This window comes from Xenopus laevis, chromosome 6S (assembly GCF_017654675.1).
Source record: "Xenopus laevis strain J_2021 chromosome 6S, Xenopus_laevis_v10.1, whole genome shotgun sequence".
In the NCBI taxonomy this organism is placed as follows: domain Eukaryota; kingdom Metazoa; phylum Chordata; class Amphibia; order Anura; family Pipidae; genus Xenopus; species Xenopus laevis.
The window spans coordinates 2,147,140-2,170,234 of NC_054382.1; the positions used below are offsets into that span (position 1 = coordinate 2,147,140).

The 23,095-nt window shown below is 43.7% G+C and overlaps 2 protein-coding genes across 3 annotated transcripts in view; both read right to left on the bottom strand.

Moving 5' to 3' along the window:
- LOC108719648 overlaps positions 1 to 18,148 on the bottom strand; it is a 77,915-nt gene extending 59,767 nt beyond the window's left edge. The window contains exon 1 of the mRNA XM_041568285.1: positions 18,110 to 18,148. Coding sequence (XP_041424219.1) covers positions 18,110 to 18,128 — 19 coding nt within the window. The 5' untranslated portion in view covers positions 18,129 to 18,148. The remainder of the gene's footprint in view (positions 1 to 18,109) is intronic.
- On the bottom strand, positions 1,252 to 20,652 carry LOC108695526 (gastrula zinc finger protein XlCGF57.1-like). Of its 2 annotated transcripts, XM_041568159.1 has the most exons (7): positions 20,519 to 20,652; positions 17,924 to 18,034; positions 16,790 to 16,882; positions 14,536 to 14,640; positions 11,351 to 12,841; positions 2,319 to 2,454; positions 1,252 to 2,156 (listed from the first exon to the last, which is right to left on the bottom strand). In XM_041568159.1, exons 2-7 carry the CDS (start codon positions 18,021 to 18,023, stop codon positions 1,352 to 1,354), a joined length of 2,730 nt encoding a protein of 909 aa, XP_041424093.1. In that variant the 5' UTR covers positions 18,024 to 18,034; positions 20,519 to 20,652; the 3' UTR covers positions 1,252 to 1,351. The 2 variants fall into 2 exon arrangements, with proteins under 2 accessions (XP_041424093.1, XP_041424092.1); XM_041568158.1 differs by lacking the exons at positions 1,252 to 2,156; positions 2,319 to 2,454 and having other exon boundaries at positions 8,509 to 12,841; positions 14,536 to 14,637.
- Between the last annotated feature and the right edge of the window lie 2,443 nt (positions 20,653 to 23,095).

The window sequence follows — 23,095 nt, forward strand, 5'->3', positions numbered from 1 at the left end:
GGTAGTTAAATAAATATTGCCTTTTATCTTTACTCTTTAATACGATTATGTGTGTATTTTGTAATAATTGGGCCCATACTATTGGAGGATAAGTCCCATCTGGTTTTGTTGAGATTTTGAAAAGTATATGTGGACACCTCCAATTAGGCCATTTTAAATTGGAGAGACACCTTGCGTAATCAATTTAAGTATATAAGAACTGTATATTATTTGCTCTATTTCACGGATGCCTAAAAGAATTAAAAGACTCTGGAGCTTAGATGGACTTGTGGAACTGGAGCGAAACAGAGAGCACCCTCCCCTCACCTGATAATCTCCCTATGTATAAAATATGAAACATGAAAACAATGAATAATTATTTTACACTGACACTTTGCTGTCTCTACAATAGACAACTATCTATAAAACCTCAAGTGCTTGTGAGTATTCAAGCCTGTGGCACTTTACCCCAATAAAGTCTCTGTTATTTTTTGGCATCCATTTTTATTCTTTGTTGCAGTTAGAGGTATAGTTCAACAACAACTTTACTATTGTGTTACCAATGCAATTAGTGTATTACTGTAAAGGGGTGATATGGCAAATATATATATATATATATACACACACACACACACACACACACACACATACTTTCAAAATTAAACCACACTCACAGGACTTGTATGACAATAAGTGATTTATTCAACGTTTCAGCCTTTACACTCGGCAAGACGTAAGGGCTGAAATGTTGAATAAATCTCTTATTATGGAAGAAGTCCTGTGAGTGCGGATTAATTTGGGAAGTGACACACCTCCCAACATTTTGGAAGTAAAAAGAGGGACAAAAAAAATTTTTCCGCATGTAGCGCAGCAATTTTTTTGACCACACCCCTTTCTGTGGCCACACCCCCTAATTACCATGTTTGTTTTACAAAATTTGGCAGGTTATGAAAGTTTGAAAATATTTCTCCTTATCTAAACTGTGTTTTTGTGTCTCAAAATTGTTACAAAGTATCTTATTTGCACCTGTTAGCTGTTCTGGGCTCTCTGCTAAAAGCCAATTAAGTGAGAAACTTTATTTCTTTTTCTGGCTGTTCAGTGCAGAGAAAAGAGGGACTTTCCAGTACAAATGAGGGACTGCGGGTTGAGCTGTCAAAAGAGGGACTGTCCCTCCGAAAAAGGGACAGTTGGGAGGTATGAAGTGAATCTGTCATGGTTTTTAATGAGCACCCAGGCAGTTGTCTTTTCTGAGTTTTTCTCTCCAGTGTGAATTTTCTGTGCAGGTGAATGGTTTCTCTCCAGTGTGAACTCTCTGGTGTTGCCGAAGGTCACGCTTACTGTAAACGATTTTCTTACGTTCTGTGCAGGTGAATTATTTCTCCTCCGTGTGAATTCTCTGGTGTCGCTGAAAGTTTTGCTTTGTGCGAAATGTTTTCTCACATTCTGTGGAGGTGAATGGTTTCTCCCCAGTGTGAATTAGCTGGTGTTGCCGAAGGTCATGCTTACTGTAAAATCTTTTCTGACATTCTGTGCAGGTGAATGGTTTATCTCCAGTGTGAGTTCTTTGATGTTGCTGAAGATTGCCCTTACTGTAAAAACATTTCTGACATTCTGTGCAGGTGAATGGTTTCTCCCCAGTGTGAATTCTCTGGTGTATCTGAAAGTCTCGCTTTGTGGTAAAGGTTTTCTCACATTCTGTGCAGATGAATGGTTTCTCTCCAGTGTGAATTCTCTGGTGGTACTTAAGTGACTCCTTTCTGGAAAAGCTTCTCTGACATTCTGTGCAGGTGAATGGTTTCTCTCCAGTGTGAATTCTCTGGTGGTGCTTAAGTGTCTGCTTTCTGGAAAAGCTTCTCTGACATTCTGTGCAAGTGAATGGTTTCTCTCCAGTGTGAACTCTCTGGTGAGGCTGAAGTAACTGCTTAGTGGAAAAGCTTCTCTGACATTCTGTGCAAGTGAATGGTTTCTCTCCAGTGTGAACTCTCTGGTGAGGCTGAAGTAACTGCTTAGTGGAAAAGCTTTTCTGACATTCTGTGCAGGTGAATGGTTTCTCTCCAATATGAACTCTCTGGTGAAGCTGAAGTAACTGCTTAGTGGAAAAGTTTTTTTGACATTCTGTGCAACTGAATTGATTTTCTCCAGTGTGTATTAGCTGATGTTGCATAAAATGTGACTTACTAGAAAAGCTTCTGGGACATTCTGTGCAGGTGAATTGTTTTTCTCCGGTGTGACTTCTCTGGTGGCTCAATAAATCATCCCTTCTGCAAAAGCTTGTCTGACATTCTGTGCAACTGAATGGTTTCTCTCCAATGTGAATTCTCATATGGCCCAGAAGTGACTTCGTACATGAAAAGCTGTTCCCACATTCTGTGCAGGCGTATGGTTTCTCTCCAGTGTGGACTCTCTGATGACACAGAAGGCTGTACTTTACAGCAAATCTTTTGTCACATTCCGTGCAGGCGAATGGTTTTTCTCCTGTGTGAGTTCTCAGGTGTATCACAAGCCTCTGCTTTGTAGAAAATTGTCTCTCGCATTCTGTGCATTTGAACGTTTCTCCAGTGTGAGTTCTCTGATGTATCTTTAGAACTCTCCTACGACAGTAACTTTTCCCACATTCTGAGCAGGTAAAGGGTTTTACTCCTGAATGTAATATCTTGGCCTCCATATTCCTGGGGTTTTCAGAGAGGCCTTGGGACCGTTATATGGTTGATGAACTGGATTGGTCTGTAACTGATTAACTGGTTTATCCAAATCGTGAGGGCAATAAGTAGCCGTGGCTTGTGAGCCATCAGATCTTAAGCAACAATTGCACCTGCCGTTCTGCTGCTGATGATGATGAGGATTTATCTGAGATAAGAAAGGACACACAGACATATGAAAATTGGTATCACATCACATATAGTGGGCAGTGTAACTTTTCAAACTGTCACATGCTCAGGGTAAATTCATTTAGGCCAAACCCCTATTTTTTTATTATCCTCGCCATTAAAGGGAATGTTCACCTTTACAAAAAGTCTCAGTAAATAGATTTGTGAAAACCACATAGAGTGTAACTTCTTCACCTGCCCTCACCTCCAGGGCCAGATTTACATAGTGGCTGCCCCTAGTCCCACTACCGTTCATCGCCCCTGTCCCCAGGGCAGCCATCAGGGGGGAGAGTTGTAGGGGCCCCGAGGGTAAGGGGGGCCTGGCCACGCCACACTTAGTTGATTAGCCAGGCCCCCCATCTTTCTGAGAGCTGCTGACTTCGGGAAGGCATGTCCGTTTAAGGGTCCCTGGCCACCAATTTTCTTATAATGGGGGGGGCCCTGGCCACCAATTTTCTTATAATGGGGGGGGGGCCCTGGCCACCAATTTTTTTGTCTTATGTGGGGTCCTAGCCACCAATATTTTTTAATGGGGGGGGGGCCCTGGCCACAAATGTTTTTTATGGGGGGCCCTGACCACCAATATATATATATATTTTTTTAACATGTGGGAACCCTAGCCACCAATATTTTTTTTTGTTTTTTTACTGTGTGGTGAGGGGCAGACCTGTGGGGGTGGGGAGGGCAGACCTGTAGGTGGGGCTTGTGGTGGGCGCAGCTCAGGGGGCCCAGGACATTTTGTCATATGGGGCCCTGTGATTTCTGATGGCGGCCCTGCCTGTCCCCTCCAGGGGGACAGGTGCAATGGGGATTGGCCCACTGGAAATTTAAAAAGTTATTGTATCTCCAGCACATCCCCAGTGTTTTTGAACCAATGAGTGTGTGGTTGGGCAGCATGCCGCCCCCTTAAAATCCTGCCGCCCTAGGCTAGGTTTCCTTTCCACAAATCCAGGCCTGCTCACCCCTGAGTCTGTCCCTTGCTCGGGGGTCTCTTGGCTGACGTATGTGTCTGGCCTGATGCACCCACCACTGAGCACCACAAAGACCCACCTAGTCCTACACACCTGAAACTTTCCTTTAATGGTTTCTTCTTTGCTATACAATCCAGATGCAGAATATTCTGTCACTAGGGGAGCAGTGAAACTAACAGCAGAGAAAACTGTCTTTTTGGGAAACGGCTCCAGATAGTAACTGTCAGGCAGAGGTGTAACTATAGAGGAAGCAGACCCCTCAGTTGCAGGGGGTATCAGACTGCAGGAAACATCATCTGCGACTACAGGGGGGCCCAGGAGGTATATATGTTGAAATAATGAGCGATTTCAACATATATTGGTAAAACAGGACAATCCCTGGATATGTTGGGGGCCCTAAAATGAATTTGCTGTGGGGCCCAGTAACATCCAGTTACCCCACTGCCCTCCGACCTGTAGCGACAGATTTTGCCCTGGGCAGCCCAGTTATTGAAAGGGACAGTCCTGTTTGAAACCTCCTGTAACTGTTATAAAACCTGATAAATCCCAATGAAAAGCCTGGCATGTTAGTGGAACATTTGTGGCGCTTCAGCTTCAACCATTTCCATAAGGACCCTAGTGGGGCTCATTTATAAATACTGGGAGAATTTGCTTCTGGCCAATAACCCACAGCAACCAATCAGTGCTTAGCTACTTTCAGCCAGCTGCAGGTAGAACATTGAAAGCAAACTCCTGATTGGTTGCCATAGGCTACTGCCCACGAGCAAACTTGCCCAGTGATTATAAATGAGCCCGACTACTGGGTTTTGAAATATGAAGAATATTAGACTCATTCAATTTTATTTTAGAATCATGTGAGAGTTAAACCCTAAGAAGTTTCACATGAGAACTGCCCTGTGCCTCTATATATCATACAAAGAGGTAGTTGAAGGAGACCCAGGGGCAGGTGGTAGGGAAAGTACTTGAGTGTTATTGTCTGTTGTAGTGGATCCTTGTGTGAATGTGGAATGGCAGAAATGATATTTTGGAAAAACATATGGAAGGTAAATGTACTGTATTAATAGGCTTCCTGGGATATAATGATCTGGGGACATTTTATGGATCTCAGATTCCGGGGGCTAAGGCTTAAAGGGATACTGTCATGGGGAAAAATTGTTTTTTCAAAATGAATCAGTTAATAGTGCTGCTCCAGCAGAATTCTGCACTGAAATCCATTTCTCAAAAGAGCAAACTGATTTTTTTATATTCAATTTTGAATATGACTTGTGCCTGCACTTTAGGAGAGAAATGCTTTCTGGCAGGCTGCTGTTTTTCCTTCTCAATGTAACTGAATGTGTCTCAGTGGGACCTGGATTTAAATATTGAGTGTTGTTCTTAGATCTACCAGGCAGCTGTTATCTTGTGTTAGGGAGCTGCTATCTGGTTACCTTCCCGTTGTTCTTTAGTTTGGCTGCTGGGGGAGGGGAAGGGAGGGGGTGATATCACTAACTTGCAGTACAGCAGTAAAGAGTGATTGAAGTTTATCAGAGCACTAGTCACATGACTTGGGGCAGCTGGGAAATTGACAATATGTCTAGCCCCATGTCAGATTTCAAAATTGAATATAAAAAAATCTGTTTGCTCTTTTGAGAAATGGATTTCAGTGCAGAATTCTGCTGGAGCAGCACTAATAACTGATTCATTTTGAAATAAAAATTTTTTTTCCCATGACAGTATCTCTTTAAAGACAAAGAACTCTTTTCCCATTGGTTCAAAGTTCATCAAAGGAATTCCTCAGGAAAAGTTGTATAAATGGAAACTCTCAAACAGAAGTTCAGCTCATCTTGACTTCTGATACCATCAAGAAGCAGAACATCCAGAGCTCACATATAAACGCCGGGAAGACAACTATCCACCCGAGGAAAAGGAAAGGTATTAAATTACCAATAGAAGGGGAAAGAAATAGATTGTCTGTTATATAGAAGTCATACTCTCTGTCTTGCATTGCTTGAATAAATCCTTCCATTGCTAAGCCTAAATTGGACTGCATTTTTTTTCAGAAGGCTGAAGTGTCGGGGCGTCTCCGCTGGCAAAAAGACGTCAATGGAGGAGACACAGAGTGAGCCAAAGCCAAGGTGTCTTGTGGAATTGTATTGATGCTTTAATGGTTCATTCTGCAGTGATTCTGTGGTCAGACTGGTGGGAAACTGACCAGCAGGTGGCGCTGTTGTAACACAATTCATTCATATTAACAGTACATGTATCCCTTAATATCTTGGAATTACAAATAAATAAATAATGAATGTACATTACAAAAGTGCTTAGAATAGCCCCCTCATCAATTTTACATTCACCTATTTTAAAGGTTCACTTATCCTTTAAAGGGCACCCGTTGGCTAAATATATTATCCCTAACCAAAGGTGCAGGCTAATAGAACCCACGCACTGGGTGGGGGTAACATAATAACTTAGTAAGTCAGGTTGAAAAAAAGACACACGTCCATTAAGTCTATATATAACCTGCCTAACTGCCAGTTGATCCAGAGGAAGATGAAAAAACCCATCTGAAGTCTCTCCAATTTGCCTCAGAGGGGGAAAAATTCATTCCTGACTCCAAAATGGGACCAGTCCCTGGATCAACTTGTACTATGAGCTCTCTCCCATATCCCTGTATTCCCTCACTTGCTAAACACCATCCAACCCCTTCTTATACCTATCTAATGTATCAGCCTGTACCCCTGATTCACTTGCCAGCTCTCCCTGTAACACCCCTTTCCCTCCTCTAATCTCATTGGCTCCCTCCTGTCTGCTGGAAGGAGCTACTGGTGAATAAAGCACCAGACCCTTCCTTGTACCTATCTAATGTATCAGCCTGTACCCCTGATTCACTTCCCAGCTCTCCCTGTAACACCCCTTTCCCTCCTCTAATCTCATTGGCTCCCTCCTGTCTGCTGGGAGGAGCTACTGGTGAATAAAGCATCCGACCCTTCCTTGTTCCTATCTAATGTATCAGCCTGTACCCCTGATTCACTTCCCAGCTCTCCCTGTAACACCCCTTTCCCTCCTCTAATCTCATTGGCTCCCTCTTGTCTGCTGGGAGGATCTACTGGTGAATAAAGCAGTAGCTTCTGCTATATGATGGAGAGGAGTAGGGTCTGCTATATAATGGAGAGCAGTAGTGTCTGGTATATGATGGAGAGCAGTAGTGTCTGGTATATGATGGAGAGCAGTCAGGTCTGGTATAAGATGGAGAGCAGTCGGGTCTGGTATATGACAGAGAGCAGTAGTGTCTGGTATATGATGGAGAGCAGTAGGGTGTGGTATATGACGGAGAGCAGTAGTGTCTGGTATATGACGGAGAGCAGTAGGGTCTGCTATATGATGGAGACCAGTAGGGTCTGTTATATGATGGAGAGCAGTAGTGTCTGGTATATGATGGAGAGCAGTTGGGTCTGGTATATGATGGAGAGCAGTAGTGTCTGGTATATGATGGAGAGCAGTAGGGTGTGGTATATGATGGAGAGCAGTAGGGTGTGGTATATGATGGAGAGCAGTTGGGTCTGGTATATGATGGAGAGCAGTTGGGTCTGGTATATGATGGAGAGCAGTAGTGTTTGGTATATGATGGAGAGCAGTTGGGTCTGGTATATGATGGAGAGCAGTCAGGTCTGGTATATGATGGAGAGCAGTCGGGTCTGGTATATGACTGAGAGCAGTAGTGTCTGGTATATGATGTAGAGCAGTAGGGTGTGGTATATGATGGAGAGCAGTAGGGTCTGCTATATGATTGAGAGCAGTAGGGTCTGTTATATGATGGAGAGCAGTAGTGTCTGGTTTATGATGGAGAGCAGTAGTGTCTGGTATATGATGTAGAGCAGTAGGGTGTGGTATATGATGGAGAGCAGTAGGGTCTGCTATATGATTGAGAGCAGTAGGGTCTGTTATATGATGGAGAGCAGTAGTGTCTGGTTTATGATGGAGAGCAGTAGTGTCTGGTATATGATGGAGAGCAGTTGGGTCTGGTATATGATGGAGAGCAGTAGTGTCTGGTATATGATGGAGAGCAGTAGGGTGTGGTATATGATGGAGAGCAGTAGGGTGTGGTATATGATGGAGAGCAGTAGGGTCTGTTATATGATGGAGAGCAGTTGGGTCTGGTATATGATGGAGAGCAGTTGGGTCTGGTATATGATGGAGAGCAGTAGTGTCTGGTATACAGTATGATGGAGAGCAGTTGGGTCTGGTATATGATGGAGAGCAGTAGTGTCTGGTATATGATGGAGAGCAGTAGTGTCTGGTATATGATGGAGAGCAGTTGGGTCTGGTATATGATGGAGAGCAGTAGTGTCTGGTATATGATGGAGAGCAGTTGGGTCTGGTATATGATGGAGAGCAGTTGGGTCTGGTATATGATGGAGAGCAGTTGGGTCTGGTATATGATGGAGAGCAGTAGCGTCTGGTATATGATGGAGAGCAGTAGTGTCTGGTATATGATGGAGAGCAGTTGGGTCTGGTATATGATGGAGAGCAGTAGTGTCTGGAATATGATGGAGAGCAGTTGGGTCTGGTATATGATGGAGAGCAGTAGTGTCTGGTATATGATGGAGAGCAGTTGGGTCTGGTATATGATGGAGAGCAGTAGAGGGTGTTGGGAGTAGACTACTCCGGTCTTGGCCTCCAACGTTAATGACCACATACCTGAGAGATGCCCACAAGGCAGCATTTGCTTTTATTAGTTGTATAGAAAATACAAATGGGCACATACAAAAAAGAAAGGGCGGCAGCCAATTTCACTGCTCATTGGTACAAATGTGTCTCCTCTGGTTACAAGTATTCCAGGGGTTATTCTGCACTGTAAAAACAATTCCATATAAAAATAGCCTTTACTGACAATCCTTAATTTACAATAAACCTGATTAGTGACATCACGCCGCTTTGTACAAATTGCATCACACTTATAAACAGTTCCATCCAATCATCAGCCATTTATAAGGTCATGTGGGCATGACCAAGGCTGTAAAGAAAATCATCCCAACAACATAACCTCAACGGTTTCCATCAGCAGGTCCATGAAAGAAGAGGAGAAACACAGACTTTGCTGTGGGCTTTTGCCCGATGTGTTTCATGGCTTAGTCCTTGGTTTCAAAATCAATTAAATAGGGCATTCCATGTACCTTTTACCCCTTTTTGGGTTATTTTGGGCTTTGAGTAGAGATTGAGCAGCACCAGTGTCTACAAGGAAGTGGCGTGTAGATGTTTGATTGTGTTCCCATAGGCAGGTGCCATTATTCATTGTTATGGTTCATCATCCAGGAACCAATCAAAAATAACTGAACTGATTGAACTGGCACAGTCTGCTAAATACTGTATTAGCATAAAGTAATCAAGTCAGTAAAGGAAGCAAAGGTGGTTGACACTCTCCTCATAGAACAGTCAGGCTCTTTAATGCTCAGCCATAAATAATCACCTCTTTGCCTTGAAAATTGCCCCATAGTTCCACATTATTCTTAATAAGATTTTGCCTATGTCACACTGCCTTCCTTATTGGCTCTGAGCTGGAGTGAGTGTTGGAATAGGGAGCGAGTCACCTCTATCTTTAGTAAAGTAGCTCAGTGATGAAACCATTACTGATTTGCATTGAAAGTTTGACCAATCCTACTTCTACACTCTGCAGGTACAGCCGTATCTACTGAGCTGGGTCTGTGAGGTATGGTTGGGAGAAAGTGTTCTTATTTAGGCTAGCCGTGCCCTGGAGCTTCCTCTAGTCTATACAAGGAAAAGGATAGCCAGGCTCAAATCTCTTTCAACTACACCCAATAGAAGAGGGTGGACAGAGATGGAAGCCTAAGGCAGATAGGTCTCAAATAGAAGAAGAAAGAGCTTCTCTATCTTTTAAAGATGACTCTATGAGTGGAGCCAGCTTTAGGGTAGTTAGTAGAGCAGCCAGAAACCCGTGGCAGAAATTAGAAAGGATGGCACAGTTGGGCATACGAAATTGAAGAGGATAGGCTCAGGAAATCGGATATTTCTCTAGGAGCACCACTATCAGGGCCATGTACCATGGACACTTGGGAAAGTTCTTGCAATCAACAAATTATGTTCCAGACCCTGCCTGCAGACTCTGTCTATAGTAAGACTCCATTGTTGGTTGGTTCTTACATATTCCTTTCTCTCATTGTAAAGTGGGACACCCCCTATAAGGTGCTCACAAGCCATTACATGGCATTATTGGATGGGGGGTGACTACTTAAGATCAAGCACATTTTACATTACAAACCCTGCATTGTACAGAGTGGAAGCTATGCCAGCATAGGATCTCCTTCTGCTAAATGCAATTTAACATCTTAGGGTTTCGTGCCCTTTTACACCTAATACCTCATGGTCAATTCTTATAGTCTTCCCTGGCACCTGCCATTATAAACATCATGGCACAACAAGAGCAGACCAGTGCCAGTTATGGGTGAAGATAAACACACAGTAATGTGCAGGGAGCTGGTGTTTTTTTAGGGCTAGTAACATAAAATGTCAATTCACAATATATATTTATATTCTTTGCACATGATATTACTCCTATTACTTTACTCCTATGTAATGAATATGGATGAGATAAAACACAGATGAATAGCTACTCATCAGAGCATACCATACATAACCCCTATGTCCAGGGTTGGACTGGGCCGGCGGGACACAGGGAAAAAACCAGATGGGCCGCTGACTCTTGTGGGCCCTACCGGCCCAGATCCGCACCCAGACCCGAATTTTAGAAACTTCTTCGTGCCTTGACCTCCCTTTGCTGGACGATCGCGGCAAAAACAATGCGTGCATGTGCACCCACAAGGCTCAGTGAGGAAGGCCGGAGGGGGGCCTTGGAACAGCAGCCCCAGCAGCCCCAGTGGGCCCAGACCCCCCAGTCAGACCTATGTCAGGGCCACAGAAATGTATTTAGTTTTTTGCGGTTGCTAGTTCTTAATATGTTCCCTGTGACAGATATGATCTCTATAACTGGGAAATTATACATGTAACCTTCTTGTTAAATCCAACTTGCAGTACAGCAGTAAAGAGTGACTGAAGTTTATCAGAGCATAAGTCACATGACGGGGGGCACCTGGGAAACTGACAAGATGTCAATTAAATATAAAAAAATCTGTTTGCCCCTTTTGAAAAACGGGTTTCAGCTCAGAAATCTGCTTGAGCAGCACTATTAACGGATGTATTTTGAACAAAACATTTTTTTTTTCCATGACAGTATCTCTTTAAGGTTCCTGAAGAATTTCATTGCTGGGTTTTGTAGATGGCTTGAAAAATGCTCTGGGGATCAGTTCCATCAGAGACTATGAAGACTGCCCACTGATCATTGTAACCACAACTTCAAGGCTGTCCTAAATCTGCCCTCCACTACCACTTCTGCTGGGTGTCCCCTAACATCACAACAAGTGAAGGTTGACCAACCAAGGCCTACAAGAAGCCCCTGTAGAAGCCGCCATGCAGCAAGGAACGGCAACACTTCTATTCAGAATGAGCACCTTTTCATTAAACATGTCAAGGTTTTCTAGCCAACGTGGATTTTCTGATGCTTCTGAAATTTTCTCTTGAGGGTAAATTTCTCCCCACAATCTGTACATGTGAAAGGTTTTTCTTTTGTGTGAACCTTAAGGTGGGTATGCAGGTTGCCCTTCTGAGAGAAACCTTTGCCACACGCCGTACACACAAAAGGTTTCTCCCCTGTGTGGATCATTTCATGTCTTAGAAGTTTGTTTTTCTGGAAGAAGCTTTTCCCACATTCCGTGCAGGTGAATGGTTTCTCCCCGGTGTGAATCTTCTTGTGATTGTAGAGGCTGCCGTTCTGAGAGAAACTCTTCCCGCATTCGTTGCAAGTAAACGGTTTCTCACCTCGGTGATTTCTCTCGTGCGACAGAAGGTGAATTTTGTGAGAGAAGCCCTTCCCGCACTCTGAACATATGAATGGTTTCTCCCCGGTGTGAATTCTCCTGTGGATCAGGAAGTTGCTCTTCTGTACAAATCGCTTCCCACATTCCGTGCAGGAGAACGGTTTCTCCCCAGTGTGAAGTTTCTGGTGCGTTTGGAGCGTTGTCTTTAGAGTGAAGCTCTTCCCACACTCATTGCACTTAAAAGGTCTCTCAATCGCATGGATTTTCTGGTGGCAAGAAAGGCTTCCCTTATGGGCAAAACTTTCCCCACATTCCGTGCATTTATATGGTTTTTCCCTCGTGTGAATTTTCTGGTGTTTATGGAGGTTCCTTTTCCTAGAGAAACTTTTCCCGCACTCCGTACACAGGAAGGGCTTCCCGTCTGGGTGAATTTTCTGGTGGCTATCAAGGCTTCTTTTCCGAGAGAAGGTTTTGCCGCACTGTTTGCAGGTGAAGATCTTCTCCTCGGTGGGGGTTTTACCGTCGGGATTTTTTCCATTTTCCGTACATGGGTTTTCACTTTTCAGGTGACTCTGGAGCTGACTCTTGAGACAGAATCCTTTGCCGCAGGCTGTGCACTTAAATGGTTTCACGCCGGTGTGAATCCACTCGTGTGTCATAAGGCTGATCTTGTAGGAGAATTTCTTGCCACATTCTTTGCAGGTGAATGGTTTCTCCCCTGTGTGGATCCTCTCGTGTGTCACTAGACTGACCTTGCGAGCAAAGCCTTTGCCACATTCCTTACATTTGAAAGGTCTCTCACCAGTGTGGACCAGCAGATGTGTCTGCAGACTGTGCTTACTACAGTAGTGCTTCCCGCATTCCGTACACATGAAAAGCTGCTTCTCCTTTGGTTTCTTCCTCCTCTTCCTCTTTACTTCTTCCTTTCTCCTATTAGTAAAGCTCCTCCTTCTAGTACGGGGGGCGCAGATGTGTTTCCGAAGGTCACTGTTGGCAGGGAAGCTTTTCCCACATTTACAGCAGATAAATGCCAGAGTTTTAGCTCTTGTTGAACAATTCTCCGATTTTGTGCCTGAGTCTGCGTGTCCTCGGAGAACTGCTTCCCCCCGTGACGCCCCCTTTGCTGTTCCTGAGGCACTACATGAAGCCTGGGTGTCTAAGTAAATGAAGAAAAGGTGTCAGAAAACAAACGGTGAAACATTGACATAGTTTGCTGTACAGATGTAATATGAAACAAACTGTAGATCAACAAAAGCAGCAGCAGCACTCTGGTAATTTGAATAAAAGTGAATATTTACTTAAAGTGCCTCAAGGCAATGTTTTGGGCTACTATGGCCCTTTATTAAGGCTTGATAAAGGGCCATAGTAACCCGAAACGTTGCCTTGAGGCACTTTAAGTAAATATTCACTTTTTTCAAATTACCAGACTATGAGCAAACTTAGGGGCCTGTTCCTGCTGAATTGTGCTTAGTACAGGGAATACCTATGTACCATAGTTTTATGGGATCTCTCTGTACAGACTATGAGCAAACTTAGGGACTGTTCCTGCTGAATTGTGCTTAGTACAGGGAATACCTATGCTGCCATAGTTTTATGGGATCTCTCTGTACAGACTATGAGCAAATTTAGGGACTGTTCCTGCTGAATTGTGCTTAGTACAGGGGATACCTATGCTGTCATAGTTTTATGGGATCTCTCTGTACAGACTATGAGCAAACTTAGGGACTGTTCCTGCTGAATTGTGCTTAGTACAGGGGAAACCTATGCTGCCATAGTTTTATGGGATCTCTCTGTACAGACTATGAGCAAACTTAGGGGGCTGTTCCTGCTGAATTGTGCTTAGTACAGGGGATACCTATGCTGCCATAGTTTTATGGGATCTCTCTGTACAGACTATGAGCAAACTTAGGGGGCTGTTCCTGCTGAATTGTGCTTAGTACAGGGGATACCTATGCTGCTATAGTTTTATGGGATCTCTCTGTACAGACTATGAGCAAACTTAGGGGGCTGTTCCTGCTGAATTGTGCTTAGTACAGGGGATACCTATGCTGCCATAGTTTTATGGGATCTCTCTGTACAGACTATGAGCAAACTTAGGGACTGTTCCTGCTGAATTGTGCTTAGTACAGGGAATACCTATGCTGCCATAGTTTTATGGGATCTCTCTGTACAGACTATGAGCAAACTTAGGGGCTGTTCCTGCTGAATTGTGCTTAGTACAGGGAATACCTATGCTGCCATAGTTTTATGGGATCTCTCTGTACAGACTATGAGCAAACTTAGGGACTGTTCCTGCTGAATTGTGCTTAGTACAGGGAATACTTATGCTGCCATAGTTTTATGGGATTTCTCTGTACAGACTATAATGAGGCTGTTTCTGTATCTATAGCAGAAGATGATGTGGGGCACAGGGATACATAGAGCCTTTTATTCTGCTGAATGATGTAAAATTTGAATATATAAATGTAAAACAGTTTATTTACCATAAGGTATGTAAGCCAGAACACATATCTTTGCAGTGGGGCACTATGAATGTGCAAGAGTTTTTGAAAGCTGTAAGAAATTCAGAATTTTCTTTGATCCCTATGAAATTGCAACTTTTTTGCATAGGCTCTTGTGAAAAAAGTTCTTTAAGTTGTATATACTGAAGGTTTATCTCTATAAAGTAATGTGTTCCTCCAGGGTTCCCTAACTGTGCTGCACCAACTCATTAACGACCGTGTCCATTTAATCACTTTAAACTCTGCTCCTCATTATGATTGATACGGGGTGGGAAATGGGTCAAATCTGCAGAATTGAGTAAACTACAGTATTATTCCCATACTTACAATAAATGTGGGTAACACTTACCCCTATTAGTGAATGCTGTTCTCCTTCCACTGTCCATGTGATCTTCAGGGTCCAATTCATCGTCCTCGATCTTTATCTGTAGGATCTCATCCTCTGTGATATCTGCTAATAAAATAGAGGAATCAGTGAGGGTAAAGTAAAAGGAGGTCCAATGAACCCCTGTGCTGAACATTAAATACAGTACCTGCCAGTGAGGAACAGATAAGGCCTATCCCTGTTCCTGGGCTGCTCTCTTTCCCACGGTCATCTAAGGGGTGGAGCTTGGACACGAATGAAGGAAGTACTACCCACTGCACTAACCTCTGTGATTCAAAAAGTGCAGTTAGATATTCCTTGGGGTAGTTGCAAAACTTTGATAGTGGGTTTAGTTCCCCTTTAGTCAGAGACTGGCGGTCATGGAGCCCAATGGACTCCCACAACTGTCCCAAGAATATTTTCTTTTCTATTCTGCCTCACTCCAATCTGGAATTTAATTGCCAGGGTCACTGACCCCTGTCTGTGTAAAGCAGATTTATGCTCAGGCTAAATATGTATTACTTATCTTTCTATTCAGGCACTTTCTCATTCATCTCATAGTCTGGCATTCATAGCCCGGCCTGGTTTCTAGGGTCAGTGAAGCTAGCAACCAGAAAGAAGGTTAAAAGACCAGTGAGCTGCAGAACAAAAAGGGAATTATTAAAATGGAAAGAAAGAAAATAGATTAAGGCCAGTTGCAATTCTATTTCGAATACAACACTAAATTAATTGATTTTAAGATTAACAAATATACAGTATTTATAGAAATACACATTTTAATTGTTCACTCTCAGTCTCTCTACTTATTAATTCTACTAATGGGCTCAGAATCCTGCAATGATGTAAATAATGGGATAAATAATTTCAAACAGGACCCAGCACCAATGTGTTCTGTTATACAGATAGAATCTCAGCTGCCATAAAGCAGGACAGGACTGCTGCTTACAATGGGGATCAGATAGGATCTGTGCAGCCACTGGGACAGAATGTTCTGTTATACAGATAGCTAGAATCTCAGCTGCCATAAAGCAGGACAGGACTGCTGCTTACAATGGGGATCAGATAGGATCTGTGCAGCCACTGGGACAGAATGTTCTGTTATACAGATAGCTAGAATCTCAGCTGCCATAAAGCAGGACAGGACTGCTGCTTACAATGGGGATCAGATAGGATCTGTGCAGCCACTGGGACAGAATGTTCTGTTATACAGATAGCTAGAATCTCAGCTGCCATAAAGCAGGACAGGACTGCTGCTTACAATGGGGATCAGATAGGATCTGTGCAGCCACTGGGACAGAATGTTCTGTTATACAGATAGCTAGAATCTCAGCTGCCATAAAGCAGGACAGGACTGCTGCTTCCAATGGGGATCAGATAGGATCTGTGCAGCCACTGGGACAGAATGTTCTGTTATACAGATAGCTAGAATCTCAGCTGCCATAAAGCAGGACAGGACTGCTGCTTACAATGGGGATCAGATAGGATCTGTGCGGCCACTGGGACAGAATGTTCTGTTATACAGATAGCTAGAATCTCAGCTGCCATAAAGCAGGACAGGACTGCTGCTTACAATGGGGATCAGATAGGATCTGTGCGGCCACTGGGACAGAATGCTCTGTAGAATCTCAGCTGCCATAAAACAGGACTGCTAGCACTTACTGTGTTTAAGAAGAAATACAACATTATTTTAATGAATTGTGACTTACAGTAGGGGGCAGATTTATCAAAGGTCTAGGTGAATTTTCAAATGAAAAAAAATCTAATTTCGAGCTATTTTTTGTGTATTTCGACTAGGGAATAGTCCACATTCAGTTTGAATTTGAAAAAAATTTGAAAATTTGAATATCGAAATTTATCATGTGCTGTCTCTTTAAAAATTCGTCTTTGACCATTCGCCATCTAAAACCTGCCAAATTGGTGTTTTAGCCTAAGTTTTTTTGGGGGAAAAACTTTGAATCGAATTTGATTGAATGTGCTATTCCTTTGATTGGTACAATTCGAATGCGTCCGAATATGGACCTATTCAATTGAAAACGGACCTATGTGACCCAAAAAAAACTTCGACTTAATTTCGGTTGGTCTTTTTGAATTAGAATTTTGCAATTTTTGAAATTCGAAATTCGACCCTTGATAAATATGCTCCTAAATGTGCAGATTAAGTGCCACCAGCTGATATATCTGCCAGTTACATCACAGTAACAGGTACAAGTTGATACTGACAGTTGCTTGGGATACTTACCCCCTACAAATGCCCCAGTCTCACTGTCTGTTGGGTTCAGAAGGGCCTCAGAGTCTGGATCTTCCTCTACCTTAATCTGCAATATTTCTGCTTCTATTGAAGGTAATTGTAACAGAGAAACCAATCAAAATAGGAGGTTCCATTGATTCAGTATGTCAATAGAGTGAATCTTCTCTAAAACATACCTCCCAACATTTTGGAAATAAAAAAAGGGACTAAAAGATTTTTTGCGCCTGTGCGCTGAATTTTTGACCATGCCCCCAATTACAATGTTCACGTTACAAAAAAATTTGGCAAGTAATAAAAGTTTGGACACATTTCTGGTTTTTATAGTTTTGTTAATGAAGCCGAATTGCCCTTTAAGCTGTGAGTCACAATTTCCCCAAGAGACCTGCTTATCCGAAGTGTTTACAATTGTATCTTTGCTTATCATAAATTGTTACAATGATTTCTTTGCTTATCTTAAATTGTTACAATGGTTTCTTTGCTTATCTTAAATTGTTACAATAGTCTCTTTGCTTATCTTAAATTGTTACAATGATTTCTTTGCTTATCTTAAATTGTTACAATGATTTCTTTGCTTATCTTAAATTGTTACAATGGTTTCTTTGCTTATCTTAAATTGTTACAATAGTCTCTTTGCTTATCTTAAATTGATACAATAATTTCTTTGCTTATCTTAAATTGTTACAATGGTTTCTTTGCTTATCTTAAATTGTTACAATGGTTTCTTTGCTTATCTTAAATTGTTACAATGGTTTCTTTGCTTATCTTAAATTGTTACAATGGTTTATTTGCTTATCTTAAATTGTTACAATGGTTTCTTTGCTTATCTTAAATTGTTACAAATGTTTCTGGGCTCTCTGCCAAAAGCCAAATTGAGTTTTAGAAAATTTGTATCTTTTTTCTGGCTGTCCAGTGCAGGAGATCAAAGAGAAAGTTGGGACATCTCAGTAACAATCCGGGACTGTGGGTTTAGCTGTCAATATCGGGACTGTCCTGCGAAAAACAGGAGTTGGGAGGTAGGCTAAGATATTGGAGCTACTGGCAAGTGATGTCACAGAACGACATATTTCGGAGTTCCCTTTGGAACTTAGTGGGTAGTAAGAGGCTCATTACTCTACCGTTACTCACCGGCCCCAGAATCCATTTCTCTCTTTATTGCGGCCAGAGATTCCTTAATGTCCAAATCTGTAGGACTCTCGGACTTTCTGTCGGCAGCACTTGCCTCCATCTCTGAAGAACCTGAAAACAAGGAACAGAAACCCCACAATATTAGTCACAAGGTGCCATTTCCCACTTAGATAAATATCTACTCACAGGACACGTGTGACTCCATGTTGGAAATGGGCGGGGCCTCTGTGCACAGATAGGAGGGCCCCACAGAGGATCACTAAATATCAATGCTTGGTTTTATGCTTTTGTTGAGTCTTTGTCTAAGTTCCCCCATATAGAACAGATACAATGGCACAGCCCTGACGACTTGATCAGCTGATTATCTGGGCGTGGCCAGAGGCAATTGAAGGCGTGGTCAGAATACCCTGATGTGAGTAATAGATACTGCACGGAGGCAATATATTCTCCACTTATAAAGCCTTTATAGTTTATATAAGATCCACTGGGCAGGGACTGATGTATAATGTATAATTGGTGTAATACAGAATAAATGAAAGATCATTAAGAAACTTACTGTTTAAATGAACAGTAACACCAAAAAAGTATAGTGTTTTAAAGGAGACATAGTGTGTAAAAAATTAGAACATATCAGTGCATTTTACTCATTTAGATATAGAAGAATTTTGCTTTAAAAAGTAGTGTTTCAGGCTGATTTATTGAATATTTCTGCAAAAAACCCTAATAATCCCTCCCTTCTCTTCCACTTGCTGCTCCCTGAATTCCCAGGCTGTGCACTCAGCTCACTGCACTGTAGGACAGGAACCAATCAGCAGCTAGCAGGACCTAATAGGGAACTGACGCCTGTCTGTGCTTGTGTGACTGCAGGGCTGTGATTGGCTGTCCCCCTCCTACTGTGCTTCTGGCAGGGACACGCCCACCCCTCATTTGAAACACAGACAGGGACCAGAGAACTTAGGGAGCTCCAATAAATATAATATTAATGTTTAGCACCAAGTAAAAGCAACACTATATATTACTTATAATTGCCTACACAATTAGCATTCTGGGTATCTCCAACACTATTGAGGGCATTAACCCTATGAATGGTCCCTCAGAGCCAGGAACAGGCCACACAGAGAGAGATGAGAGGTGCAGGGAGTTGTGCTGCATGAGGGGGTCACAGAGCAAAGGGAAGGGGGAGTCAGAGGTCGGTTCAGGGTTCTTAGTAAATAAAATACCCAGGTAGTCGTTACCTATAGGAATCATGGCACTGGCTTATTGTTACTGTAACAACTCCCTGCAGCCTCGGGCTATTACTCCTGGTGCCTCATATACTGAAACCTCTGGATCTACTGTCTTGTATATCTCCTGGCACAGAACTGCTTCTAATTATCTGCTTAATATTCACTACCTGTAACAGCTCACATAGGGGCAAATTCACTAAGATTCGTAGTTGCGCCAGCGTCCGCTTCGCCTCACTTCGCCAGGCGTATTTTTGCCAGCGCTACGCAAATTCACTAAAATCCGAAGTTGTGCTCAGGGGAAGCGTAAGGTTGCGAAGTTGCACTAGTGTTAATTCGCCAAGCAAAGTGAAGTTACGCTAGCGATTAATTAGCGATTAATTAATTAATTTGCATACGGCGCCAAATTGAAGTTACAATGGAGGTATATGTAACATCACTACACAAGCCTGGGAAACCTTCAAAACAGCAAATAAAATGTTTATTTTGCCCTACACATGTGCCCACTGTATAGTTAAGGTGCCATGAGTTGGGAAATGTAGGGGGGAAGGAGGGGAGCCCCCAATCTCCCCTCTCTATCAGTCCCTGCAGCAGGATTAACCCCCAGTCTCCCCTCTCTATCAGTCCCTGCAGCAGGATTAACCCACAGTCTCCCCTCTCTATCAGTCCCTGCAGCAGGATTAACCCCCAGTCTCCCCTCTCTATCAGTCCCTGCAGCAGGATTAACCCCCAGTCTCCCCTCTCTATCAGTCCCTGCAGCAGGATTAACCCCCAGTCTCCCCTCTCTATCAGTCCCTGCAGCAGGATTAAGCCCCAGTCTCCCCTCTCTATCAGTCCCTGCAGCAGGATTAACCCCCAGTCTCCCCTCTCTATCAGTCCCTGCAGCAGGATTAACCCCCAGTCTCCCCTCTCTATCAGTCCCTGCAGCAGGATTAACCCCAGTCTCCCCTCTCTATCAATCCCTGCAGCAGGATTAACCCCCAGTCTCCCCTCTCTATCAGTCCCTGCAGCAGGATTAACCCCCAGTCTCCCCTCTCTATCAGTCCCTGCAGCAGGATTAACCCCCAGTCTCCCCTCTCTATCAGTCCCTGCAGCAGGATTAACCCCCAGTCTCCCCTCTCTATCAGTCCCTGCAGCAGGATTAAGCCCCAGTCTCCCCTCTCTATCAGTCCCTGCAGCAGGATTAAGCCCCAGTCTCCCCTCTCTATCAGTCCCTGCAGCAGGATTAAGCCCCAGTCTCCCCTCTCTATCAGTCCCTGCAGCAGGATTAACCCCCAGTCTCCCCTCTCTATCAGTCCCTGCAGCAGGATTAAGCCCCAGTCCCACAGACAGTACAGGAGGAGGAGGAGGAGGAGGAGGGAAAATGACTTACCCAGTAGATGAGGCTGGAGATGTGAGTACAGGGGATGGGAATGTCAGGGACACAGTAGAAGGGAGTTACAGGGAGCAGCAGGGGACAATTCCCAGTCTGTTCCTCAGTGAGTCGCCTCCTGATGTCTCTCTCTATCCGGCCTGTGTATGGTCGGGGCAGGCATCGACATCTCTTATCTCCGCCCCCTGTGGGTGGAGCATGACTTCCCTCACAATGCTGCTGATGAGATTGGGTAGAGTTCACACAATGATGACCAATGAGATGGACTCTGAGAATACCCTAAAGCTGTCAGTGAGAGAGAGGGGTGTCGCCATGTGATTGGTGGGCACATATTCCTTCATTGAGGATTCCTGCTGAAAGTGTCTAGTTTCCCCTTATCTGTCAGTATAAATACAGTTATATCGGGTATTCCTGGGGTTCAGTTCAGTCACCACTTTCTATTAAATGTCACATTCACCCTTGTGTCAATGGACACATAGCAGAGAGCTCACACTCAATGAAAAATGAGTTTTAATTGAAACAACTCAGATGCAGTTGAACTACAGACTTTCAGCTTTAATTCAGTGGGTGGAACAAAATGATTGTATAAAAATGTGACAAACTAAAGCCTTTTTTTAACACAATCCCTTCATTTCAGGGGCTCAAAAGTAATTGGACAAATTAAAAAAGTGCAAATGAAATGTTCATGTCTAATAGTTGGTGGAAAATCCTTTGGTGCAATGACAGGCTGAAGTGTTGAACTCATGGACATCAGCAGATTGTGGGTTTGCTCCTGTTTAATGCTCTGCCAGGCCTTTACTGCAGCCGCTTCTTTCACTTGCTCTTTGTTTGTGGCCTTTCTGTCCCACGTTTAGTCTTCAACAAGTGAAATGCAGCTCAATTGGCTTCACATCAGCTCAATATTCCACTTCTTTGCTTTAATAAACTCCTGGGTTGCTTTGGCTCTATGTTTTGGCTCATTATGAGACGCCTCCCAATCAATGTGAGTGCATTTAGCTGGAGCAGACAGTGTCTCTGAAGAGCTCACAATTCATTCTTGTGCTTCTGTGTCACATGATGGATAAACACTAGTGTCCCACTGGCAGCCATGCACCCCAAGCCATCACACTGCCCCCCAAATGTTTTATACACAACTGTGCTATGCTTTGGATGATCAGCTCTTCCCAAGCCTTCTCCAGACTTATTTACTCTTGCCATCATTCTGCTAGAGCTTCATCTTGGTTTCATCTGTCCAAACAATGGTTTTCCACAACTGTGCGGCTTTTTTAGAATTTTTTTTAGCAAAGTCCAATGTAGCCTTTGTATTGTTGATGCTTATGAGTGGCTTGTACCTTGCAGTGCCCCCTCTGTATTTACTTCATACAGTCTTCTCTTTATGGTAGACTTGGATATGGAGACTCTACCTCCTGGAGACTGTTCTTCACTTGTTTGTCTCTTGTGAAGTGGTTTCTCTTCACCATGGAAATGATTCTGAGATCATCCACCACTGTTGTCTTCCGTGGACGTCCAGGTCTTTTTGTGTTGCTGAGTTCACCAGTGATTTCTTTCTTTCTCACCATGTCTCTCCTGTTACAGCTGCAGATAAGTAAGATCACAGAGTTGTACAAACAGCTTCAATCAATTCCCCCACACCCATGAGCCCCTCCAAACCTTAAGCTCCTTCGTTGCAACTGTTTCATTTTATAATATTGTTATAGCTGACAACCAATAAGATGGCGGCAACCCTTACTTTACAGTGACAGTTCTGTAAAGTTAGTGCTCATTTTATTGGTTCTGAATATGTGGGAGGGACCCAAGATTCCTTATATTATTGGAGGAACCTCCCCTTAGGGCTGAGCTAAAGACCCCAGTGCATCCCACCCCATATACAGCCCAGATAGAAAGAGATATAAGAAGGGACGTCGCTAAGGACCAGACTGGGAATTGTCCCCTGTAACTCCCTGTAACTCCCTTCTACTGTGTCCCTGACATTCCCATCCCCTGTACTCACATCTCCAGCCTCATCTACTGGGTAAGTCATTTTCCCTCCTCCTCCTCCTCCTCCTGTACTGTCTGTGGGACTGGGGCTTAATCCTGCTGCAGGGACTGATAGAGAGGGGAGACTGGGGGTTAATCCTGCTGCAGGGACTGATAGAGAGGGGAGACTGGGGGTTAATCCTGCTGCAGGGACTGATAGAGAGGGGAGACTGGGGGTTAATCCTGCTGCAGGGACTGATAGAGAGGGGAGACTGGGGGTTAATCCTGCTGCAGGGACTGATAGAGAGGGGAGACTGGGGGGGGTTAATCCTGCTGCAGGGACTGATAGAGAGGGGAGACTGGGGGTTAATCCTGCTGCAGGGACTGATAGAGAGGGGAGACTGGGGGTTAATCCTGCTGCAGGGACTGATAGAGAGGGGAGACTGGGGTTAATCCTGCTGCAGGGACTGATAGAGAGGGGAGACTGGGGGTTAATCCTGCTGCAGGGACTGATAGAGAGGGGAGACTGGGGGTTAATCCTGCTGCAGGGACTGATAGAGAGGGGAGACTGTGGGACTGGGGGATAAACTGGTCCCAGTACAACATGTATTTATTGTAGTG

Coding starts and splice junctions, on each gene's coding strand:
- LOC108695526 (XM_041568159.1), bottom strand. CDS start 18,023: ATGGAGGCAAGTGCTGCCGACAGAAAGTCCGAGAGTCCTACAGATTTG. Junction 16,883..17,923: donor AGAAATGGATTCTGGGGCCG/GTGAGTAACGGT, acceptor TACCTTCAATAG/AAGCAGAAATATTGCAGATT. Junction 14,641..16,789: donor GACTGGGGCATTTGTAGGGG/GTAAGTATCCCA, acceptor CTATTTTATTAG/CAGATATCACAGAGGATGAG.